The sequence below is a fragment of the Phyllostomus hastatus genome, unplaced genomic scaffold (genome assembly GCF_019186645.2).
Source record: "Phyllostomus hastatus isolate PE091 unplaced genomic scaffold, TTU_PhHast_1.1 phas_contig_64, whole genome shotgun sequence".
NCBI lineage: Eukaryota > Metazoa > Chordata > Mammalia > Chiroptera > Phyllostomidae > Phyllostomus > Phyllostomus hastatus.
This window is the reverse complement of record NW_025333928.1, coordinates 5,612,563-5,623,418: the sequence shown is the minus strand read 5'-3', so window position 1 is coordinate 5,623,418 and position 10,856 is coordinate 5,612,563. Positions and strand designations below refer to the sequence as shown.

At 38.0% G+C, this 10,856-nt stretch overlaps 1 protein-coding gene across 1 annotated transcript; it reads left to right on the top strand.

The window, feature by feature from the left end:
* The first annotated feature begins 5,124 nt into the window (after nt 1-5,124).
* On the top strand, nt 5,125-6,843 carry LOC123825630 (serine/threonine-protein kinase PAK 1-like). The gene is given in 2 exon segments (XM_045849216.1): nt 5,125-6,332; nt 6,334-6,843. Coding segments are annotated over 2 exon segments (1,593 nt in total). The 5' UTR covers nt 5,125-5,201; the 3' UTR covers nt 6,796-6,843.
* The last annotated feature ends 4,013 nt before the right edge of the window (nt 6,844-10,856 follow it).

Genomic DNA, 10,856 nt, shown 5'->3' with positions numbered 1-10,856 from the left:
GTAGAAACCCTTCGCTTTCTCACACAACCAAAAGGAGGAGAACAAACAATCTAAAATCAATAAACAACCAGAAGCACCAGAAAATCAAACTGCATGGGACTCTGACAATCAAGGAATCAAGCAAAAAAAAAAAAAATCAAGCAGAACCACCAGACCAGTAAGAACCCACGGTGAGGCCATGAGAGTGGGGCCAGCTCAGAAAAAGCCCAGAGAGGCCTAGGAACTCACGGATAGGGCTGGCTGAAGGCAGAACTGAGACTCAGAGCTGACTGGCCTGTGGCAAGTGCCATGATGAGAAAAATTCCCAGTCTCACACTAGAGTTCATTGGAAAGTGGGCTAGAGACGAGCAAGTGAGCAGCACTGTTCCCTCTCTGGCCCCTCCCTGACAGGCAACACAGCAGTGCAGCAGTGCAGCAGTGTAGCAAAGAAGGTTGCTCTGCCCTGGCGAATACCTAAGGCCCTGCCCTCTTACAACTTATCAGGTGCACCAAGACAAAGAAATATGTCCCAAATAAAACAATAGAGCAAAACTTCAGACAGAGAGCTAAGTGATGAGGAAATAGCAGACATGTCTGTTGGAGAATTTAAAGACCTGGTAATCAAAATGCTTACAGAACTGACTGAGCTTGGTCAAAAAATGAAAAAACAAATGAAAGATACCCAAAATCAAATAAAGCAAAAATATTCAGGGAACCAACAGTGACAGAAAGGAAACCAAGACCCAAAGCAATGAATTTGGAACAAAAGGGGGAAACATCTAACCAGAACAGAATGAATAAACAAGAATTCAAAAAAGCAAAGAGAGACTTATGAACCTCTGGAACAACCTGAAACTTTCCAATATCCGAATTACAGGGGTGCCAGAAGGAAAAGAACAAGAGCAAGAAATTGAAAACTTATTTAAACAAATAATGAAGGAAAACTTCCCCAATCTGGCAAAGGAAATAGACTTCCAGGAAGTCCAGGAAGCTCAGAGAGTCCCAAAGAAGTAGGACCCAAGAAGAAACACACCAAGGCACATCATAATTACATTACCCAAGATTAAAAGGAAGGAGAGAACCCTAGAAGCAGCAAGAGATAAAGAGACAGTACCCTACAAAGGATTTCCCATCAGACGGTCAGCCGATTTCTCAAAAGAGACTTTACAGGCAAGAAGGGGCTGGAAAGAAGTATTCCAAGTCATGAAAAGCAAGGAACTACATCCAAGATTACTCTATCCAGCAAAGCTTTCATTTAAAATGGAAGAGCAGATAAAGTGCTTCCCAGATAAGGTCAGGTTAAAGGGGTTTATCATCACCAAGCCATTATTATATGAAATGTTAAAGGGACTTATGTAAGAAAAAGAGGATAAAAAATACGTACGGTAAAATGACAACAAACTCACAACTATCAACAAGTGAACCTAAGAGAAAAGAAAAACAATGAAAATAAAAACTAAGCAAACAACCAGGACAGGAACAGAATCAAATAAATGGACAGCACATGGAGGGTTTTCAGTGGGGAGGGAGAAGGGAGGAATAGGGGGAAATGTACGGGGAAGAAGAAGCATAATTAGTAGGCATAAAATAGATGGGGAAAGATAAAAATGGTACAGGAAACAGAGGACTGAAAGAACTGATATGTACAACCCATGGGCATGAACTAAGGGGGGCAGGAATGCTGGAGGGTTGAAGGGGCAGGGCAGAGTGACGATAAAGAGGAAAAAATTGGGAAAACTGTAATAGCATAATCAATAGAAATACTTAAAAAAAACAAAAAACAAACATAAAAAGTTTCAAACTACTTTCAGGTAACTTAACTACATCCCAATACAAAACCTAAGAACATTTATATGAATACAAAAAGATTCAACACCAAAAAAGATAAAATTCACAATTGCAGAAGAAAAGACTAGTGAACTTGAATACATAACAACAGAAAGTATTTAAAATGAAACAGATAAGAAAAACACCTAAAAAATAAAGCAATTATCAGTGAGCAGTAAAACAACTTAAAAGCCTAATATATAGCAATGGCCAGTGTTTCTCAGTTGGTTGGGTGTCATCCCACTAAGCAAAAAATCACAGGTTTGTTTCCAGATCAGAGCACACGCCTGGGTTGCCAGTTTGTCCCAGTTGGGGTGCATATGAGAGATAACCGATCTATGTTTCTCTCCCTTTTTATCTCACTCCCTTTGTCTTTTTCAAAAAGATGAAAAAAAAAGGAAGGAAGAAAGGAAGAGAGAGAGAGAGGAAGGGAGGGAGGGGGAGGAGGGAGGGAGGGAGGGGAGAGAGAGAGGGAAGGAAAGGAAGGAAGGAAGGGAGGGAGGGGGGGGGGAGGGAAGAAGGAAGGAAGAAAAGAAAGGCTAATATATATTCTATTGGAGTCCCTGAAAGAGATAACTGGGGAATAAAACAACTTGTTGTAGAAATAATACTAAAAATGTGTTCCAAATTTGATGAAAACTATAAGCCACAGATCCAAGAATATCAACAAGCCCCAAACACACATATACACACCCCGTGGAGAAAATGACAACAAATATAATTAAATTATTTAAATACAATGATTAAGAGAAACATCTTAAAATCAGCCAGAGAGGAGAACATGTTATAGACCACAGAATAAAGAGTCAGATGATAACAGACTTCTTGTTAGAAAGGGCAAGCAAGACTTAGGAATAATATACTTCAAGGACTTAAGGGGGGAAAAAAGTACCTAGAATTCTATTACTTGCAAAAATAATGTCAAAATTAAAGATGAAGTAAAGACTTTTCAGAATTAGGTAATTTAAAAGAACTGTCACCAGCAGACCTGTATTACAAAAATAAATGATAAAATGAAGTCCTTCAGACAGGACAATGAGATGAAAATCTAGTTATATAAAAGAATGAGGAACACTGCCAAAATGGTACCTAAATAGGTAAATTATAGATAAATATAAAAAATATTTTCCTATTAATTAAATGTCATTAAAATATAATTGTTTAAAATTAAAATGCAAAAAATGTGTATTGTGGCATTTACAACATATGTAGACATAAAATATAAGGCAACAATAGCTCAAAATCTGGGAGGGGAAAAATGGATGTATTGTTGTAACATCTATTTACCAAGCTGTATATACTATTGCTTAAAGGTAGGCTATGAGTTAAAGTAGATGCTAACTATAATTTTAAAATGTGTATGTAAACCTTGCAGCAACCACTCAACTAACACAATAAAGAGTTAGGTATATCTTATAAGCCAACAAAGGAGTAAAATGGTATAAGGTAAAGGTCCAACTTTGTTTTTTTGCATGTGGATATTTAATTTTCTTATTACCATTTGTCAAAAGACCATCCTCCAACTAATGAATGGTTCTGATACCCTAAAAAGCAATAAAATAGAATCATAAAAATTACTCAATTAAATGCCTTTGGGGAAGAAAAGTGGAAAAAGATACAAACAGAAAATAGTCAAATATAAATTTAAAATCTACTGAGTCACATCTAATGTGAGCAGTCTAAGCTTCCCAATTTACAGTCAGAGACAGACTGGGTAAAAAGAAAGGTCTAACTGCATGCTGCCTGTAAGAAACTTCTTGTAAATACTAAGACGGAAATAGGTTAAAAGCAAAGGATGGAAAAAACAAACTAAGCCAACACTAATAAAAAGAAAGTTAAAGTGGTTATATTAATATCAGACAAAATTGATTTTTGAACAAAGACTATTTCCAGGGGAAAAAAAGTTTCAATTCATCAACAAGGCATAACAATCCTAAGTTTATGCAGCTACTGGAAGAGATTTAAAATACAGCAAAAGTGGTATAACTGCAAGAAGAAATGGACAAATCCACATTTGTAGTGAAAAAGATTTCAACTCTTCTCTCAATATTTGCTAGAACAAGTAGACAGTAAATCAGTAAGAACATAGAATATATGAACAACATTGTCAACCAACTTGAGTTAATTGACACTCCATACATTAACTGCAGAATACACATTCTTTTCATTCACATGCACGTTTACCAAGATAAACAATGTTCTGAGTCATAAAACACATTTCAATAAGTTAAAAAGAAATCTCAGCCCTGGCTGGCGCAGCTCAGTGGATTGAGTGCGGGCTGGGAACCAAAGTGTCCCAGGTTCGATTCCCAGCCAGGGTACATTCCTAGGTTACAGGCCATAACCCCCAGCAACCGCACATTGATGTTTCTCTATCTCCCTCCCTTCCCTCTCTAAAAATAAATAAATAAAATCTTTAAAAAAAAAGAAATCTCATCATACACAATATATTCTCATACCTCAGATTAATAAAATTAGAACTTAAAATCAGAAAGATCTGTGAAATCCTTAACAATTTAGAAACAAAATAGCACACTTTTAAATAACTTGAAGGTCAAAGAGAAATCAAAAGGGTAATTAGAGTGTACGAATAAATGAAAATGAAATCATGACATGCTGAAATGTGTAGAATGTAGCTAATGCAGTACTTAAGGAGATATTAACGGCACTCCAAATATCTATATTAGAAAAGATTTCAAATCAATGATCTCAGTTTCTATCTTTTTTTTTTTTTAGTTTCTATCTTAAGACACTAGGAAAAGCAAATGAAACCCTAAGTAAAGGGAAGAAAAGAAATAGTAAAGGCCAGAGTGAAAATAAGTAAAACAGAAAATAAAGAAAACCCAGTGAAACCAAAATTTGAGATTAACAAAATTTATAAATTTCTAACCAGGAAAAGAAAATGGAAAACACGAAGCAGTAATATCAGATATGAATGAGGTGATATCACTGCAAATTCTGTAGATACTAAGGAGGCAATAAAGGAATATCATAAACCAGTCTATGTCAAAAAAAAATTTAGTAACACGTAAAGTGGAAAAATTCTTTGAAAGACACAAATTACAAAAAGTCACTCGAAGAAATAGATTACCTGGATAAGCCTATATCTATGTAAAATTTTAACTTTGAAGTTATAAACTTTTCCCTGAAGAAAACTCCAGGTCCAGATGGCTTCATTTATTCTACCAAATATTTAAGAAATAAATAATACAGGAGAGAAAGTGAGGCGGCCCCTCGCACACACGCCCAGGCTCAGCGCCGCCACCGTGGTGCAGGAGGAGGAGCAGGAGCAGGAGCAGCCGAATCGAGCCCAGCGAGCGCGGAAGTAGCTGCTGGTGGTGGTGACCACGTCAAATAACGACCTGGACGTTCAAGACAAACCCCCAGCCCCTCCCATGAGAAACACCAGCACTATGATTGGAGCTGGTAGCAAAGATGCTGGAACCCTAAACCATGGTTCCAAACCTCTGCCTCCGAATCCAGAGGAGAAGAAAAAGAAGGACCGATTTTACAGATGCATCTTACCTGGCGATAAAGCAAATAAAAAGAAGGAGAAGGAACGGCCAGAGATTTCACTCCCTTCAGATTTTGAGCACAGGATTCACGTTGGGTTTGATGCTGTCACGGGGGAGTTTACCGGGATGCCAGAGCAGTGGGCCCGCTTGCTTCAGACATCAAATATCACTAAGTCGGAGCAAAAGAAAAACCCTCAGGCTGTCTTGGATGTATTGGAATTCTATAACTCAAAGAAGACCTCCAACAGCCAGAAGTACATGAGCTTTACAGATAAATTAGCTGAGGATTATAACTCTTGTAACACTTTGAATGTGAAGACCGTGTCTGAGATCCCTGCAGTGCAACCGGTTTCAGAAGATGAAGATGACGATGATGATGCTACACCCCCTCCTGTGATTGCTCCACGCCTAGGGCACACAAAATCTGTATACACATGGTCTGTGATTGAACCAATTCCTGTTACTCCAACTCGGGATGTGGCCACATCTCCCATTTCACCTACTGAGAGCAATACCACTCCTCCAGATGCTCTGGCCCGGAATACTGAGAAGCGGAAGAAGAAGCCTAAAATGTCTGACGAAGAGATCTTGGAGAAATTACGGAGCATAGTGAGTGTGGGCGATCCTAAGAAGAAATATACACGGTTTGAGAAGATTGGACAAGGTGCTTCAGGCACCGTGTACACTGCAATGGATGTGGGCACTGGACAGGAGGTGGCCATTAGGCAGATGAACCTTCAGCAGCAGCCGAAGAAAGAGCTGATTATTAATGAGATCCTGGTCATGAGGGAAAATAAGAACCCAAATATTGTGAACTACTTGGACAGTTACCTCGTGGGAGATGAGCTGTGGGTTGTCATGGAATACTTGGCCGGAGGCTCTTTGACAGATGTGGTGATGGAAACCTGCATGGATGAAGGCCAGATCACAGCTGTTTTCCGTGAGTGCATGCAGGCTTTGGAGTTTCTGCATTCCAACCAGGTCATTCACAGAGGTATCAAGACAACATCAGGACAACATCCTGTTGAGAATGGATGTCTCTGTCAAGCTCACTGATTTTGGGTTCTGTGCCCAGATCACCCCAGAGCAGAGCAAACGGAGCACCATGGTGGGGACTCTGTACTGGATGGCTCCGGAGGTGGCGACACGGAAAGCCTACAGGCCCAAGGTTGACATCTGGTCCCTGGGCATCATGGCCATCGAAATGATTGAAGGGGAGCCCCCATACCTCAATGAAAACCCTCTGAGAGCCTTGTACCTCATTGCCGCCAATGGAACCCCGGAGCTTCAGAACCCAGTGAACCTGTCAGCTATTTTCCGAGACTTTCTGAACCATTGCCTTGAAATGTATGTGGCGAAGAGAGGTTCTGCTAAAGAGTTGCTACAGCATCAGTTCCTGAAGATTGCCAAGCCCCTCTCCAGCCTCACTCCACTCATTGCTGCAGCAAAGGAGGCAACTAAGAACAATCACTAAAACCATGCTCACCCCAGCCTCATTGTGCCAAGCCTTCTGTGAAATTAATGCTCACTTCAGAAATTCCAGCCCCTGATGCTCTCTCCTCCTTGCCTTGCTCCTCCCATTTCCTGGTCTAGTGCTCTCAAGACTTTGATCTTTGAAAATCATGTGTCCAGCATTGAAGACAACTGAAACTGACTGATCAGATGATGGCCCTCTGAATAAGGAATTTTCTCCCAATTTGTGGATGTGAAGGTGGTCTATGATCAGGGCTTATATGAATAAACTCTTGGACTCCTATTTCTACATAGCAAAATCTTCTCTACGCACCACCTCCCTAAGACCCCAGCCAATCAGTTTTTGGCTATATAAATTTTTGGCTTTATAACATCAATTTGTAATTGATTGAAGTTTCTTTAGTGCTTTATTTTCTGTGACGGAACTGCCCAAACACCTTATTGTACTTGAAAGTTGGAACAGCTTGAGGAATGACATGGTGGTTGAAAATCTATCAGGGATATGAAATGGCTCCGTTTCCTGGACCGTGACTATGGCACAGCTGATCCTGACATGGGAGAGAGAGCTACCATGTTTTTCTTTGTGTGTATTTCTAGCAGCTCTTTGGGAGGATCTTGACCCAGTAGTTTCCCTGTGCTATTTCTTGTGAAATGGTCTTGGCTATGTAGTAGCTTTTGACTCCCTGCATCCCTTAGGCTGCTGCCCCCATTCTGTCCTTGTTTAGAACTTTGAGAAGTTTCCTAGGGCATATCCTGGGTGATAACATTGTGAGAAGTCAGGAAAACAAATTAGCTGCTTTTAGAACAAGCCTGGACATCAGCACCTGTCCAGCTATACCTATAGGATATTTTAATAACTCAGTCTCTTTTTCCTCTTGAGGTAAGGAGCTCAAAGATTAACTGAGATCTCCTGATGGCCTGAATCTTTGGGTCAAAGGAAAGGATCTCCAAATCTGAGACTACATGTTAGTTTTGGATGGATCTGGTGGCTTGAGATGATACCTGCCAACTATGAGGGGACCCTGTTTTTACAATGCATGGCCAAGCTCTCTGCAAATGGAAATTCTTGCACTGGGTGTTTGGGATGTTTGCTACCTCCTGCTATCTTTGTGTTTTTTTGGTCTTCCCACTGTGGTGGGACCCCTGGCCAGCATTGTGGCTTGTCATGTCAGCCCCACTGGCGACCTTGTCATGCTCTGAGGTATCTCTGCCTCTGCAGCACAAGTTTTATTTCCTTCAATAAAAGGACATGAAAAAAAAAAGAAATAAATAATACAAATTCTACCAAACTCTTCCATAAAATTAAAGAGACGGCATTTTTCCCAATTACTTCTATGAGATTGCTCCAGTACCAAAGACTACAACATTGTTTTTTTTTTAAAAGGAAAACCACACATCAACATCTCTAATAAACACAAACACACAAATTTAAAAATTTTGCAAAAAAACCCCAATCATATATAAGCATGGTGATATTTCACAACCAGGTGGTGTTATCCCAGAAATGGAATCAATGTAATTTATCATATAAAACTAAAGAGGAAAAACTCTATGGTCATCTCAATACATGCAAAGAAAGCTTTTGACAAAATATTCATTTCTGATTTAAAAAACAACATGTCATAGCAAACTAGGAAAAGAAGGAAACTTCCTCAACATGATGAAGGCATCTACCAAAGTTCTAAAACTAACACCATACTCAATGATGGAATGCTGGATATTTTTCCTCTAATATCAGGAACAAGACAAGCATGTCTGCTCAGACCTTTTCTATCCATCATGGTTCTGGAGGTTCCAGCCAGTGCAAAAGCATGGAAAGAAAGAAGTACAACTGTCTTTATTCAAACATAGCATTTCATCTATGCAGAAAATTCTATGGCATCTACAAATCAACACTACTAGATTTAATAAGTGAGTTTTGCAAAGTTGTAGGATATAAAAGAAATATGCAAAAATCATTTGCCTTTCTATTCAATAGCAATGATAAATTGAATAAAAGCATTAAAAATCATAACCATTGTCAATGGCATAAAATTGAAATACTTATAAAGATAAATTTGACAAAACTGTGCAAAACCTAAATGTACACTGAGAATTATAAAATACTGCTGAGAAATTTAAAGAATAACTAATCAACTGAGTGACATATAATGTTTATGGATTGGTAGACTCAGTATTGTTAAGATGTCAGCTCTTTCCAAACTGACGTATAGAGTAAGTGCAATGATAATCAAAATCCCAGAGGGCTTTTTTTTTGTTTGGTAAAAATTGATTCTCAATGTCATATAGGACTTCAGGGGACATAAAACAGCCAAAACAATTTTGAGAAAGACCCAAATTGGAGGATGTAGACAATTTGACTTCAAGACGTTATAAAGCTGTAGTAGTCAAGACAGCATGGCACTGGCATGAAGATAGACAAATAGGTCAATGTAGCAGAACAGATTCCAGAAATAAACCTATATACATATGGTCAATTTTATTTTCAGGAAAGAGTGCAGAGGCTATTTAGTGAATCAAAGATAGTCTTTTCAATAAAATTAGCTGAATATCCATATGTAAAAAAATAGTACCTCAAACCATACCTCATATAATGTACAAAAATTAACTCCAACCGAATCAGAAACCTAAACATGAAAACCCAAACTATAAAACTTCTAGAAGAAAATATAGGAGAAACCTTTGTAACCTTGGATTAGGCAATGATTTCATAGTAACCAAAAGCATAATACATAAAATATCAAATTTAAGAGCTCCAGCTTTTCAATAAAACCTTGTTCAGAGAATAAAAGGACAAGCCACAGACTGGGAGAAAATATTTGCAAAGCACATATTCGATAAAGAATTTGCATCCAGTATATATAAGGGAACCACAAAATTCAATAATAAGAAAACCTATTCTTTAAATGGGCCAAAGACTTGAACAGATACATCGGTAAATAAGATATATACATGCTTAACATCTCTAGTAATTAGGAAAATGCAAACTAAAACCATAGTAAGCTACTACTACACACCTATAAGAATGTCGTTCATTGGTAAGGATGTGAAGGATGTAAGGATCATACACTGGTGGTGGGAATGTAAAAATCATTCCATTACTTTGGAAAGCCATTTTGATAGTTTCCTAAAAAAGTAAGCACAAACCTGCCGTATGATCCAGCCATTACATGCCTAGATACTTACCCAAGAGATATGAAGGCATTTGTCCATACAAAGACTTATGTATGAATATTCAGAGATGCTTCATTTGTAATACCCCAAAACTAGCAAATTATCCGTCAAGAGAAAAATAAATAGACAAATTGGCCTATATCCAAATCATGGAATATTCTTCAGCACATAAAAGAAAGGACCTGTACAGGATATGGGATGAATTTCAAAATAATTATGCTGATAAAAAGAACTCAGACCAAAAAAATGTACAAAGTGTATGATACAATTTATATAAAATTCTAGAAAATGCAACTTATTCTATAGCAATAGAAAGTAGATTGGTGCTTGCTTGGAGTTGGGGAAGATTCAGGGAAATGCAGGAGGAAAAGATTACAAAAAAGCAGGATAAAACTTGGTAATGATAGCTAGGTTTATTATCTTGATGTGGTTATGGTTTCACAGTTACATATTTATGTCAAAACTTACCAAACTATACACTTTAAATAGTGAGTTAATAAGACTGTTTAAAAAAAAAGTTTGATAAGGAACAAAATATTTACATAATTCAAAATACTTCCTACAAATACTTATAAATTAAAAAGGAAAAAAAGTAACTTTCTATCATAGAAGCCTGACAGGAACCCTCTTAATGGAGTGGTCAAAGTGATCATCAGGACTGAGACACTTGAAACCTCAAACCAACTAAACTGTAGGGCACTCTTCAAAATAACTGGCTGGTTATTTTTTTAAAGTGTTAAAATTCTGAAAGTCAAGGAAAGACTGAGTAACTGTGCCTGGTTGAAGGAGACTAAAGAGACATGATAACTAAAAGCAATACTTGATTCTGAACTGGATCCCTTTGCTAAAAAGACATTATTATGATAATTATGAAGCTCAAAGGGGTCT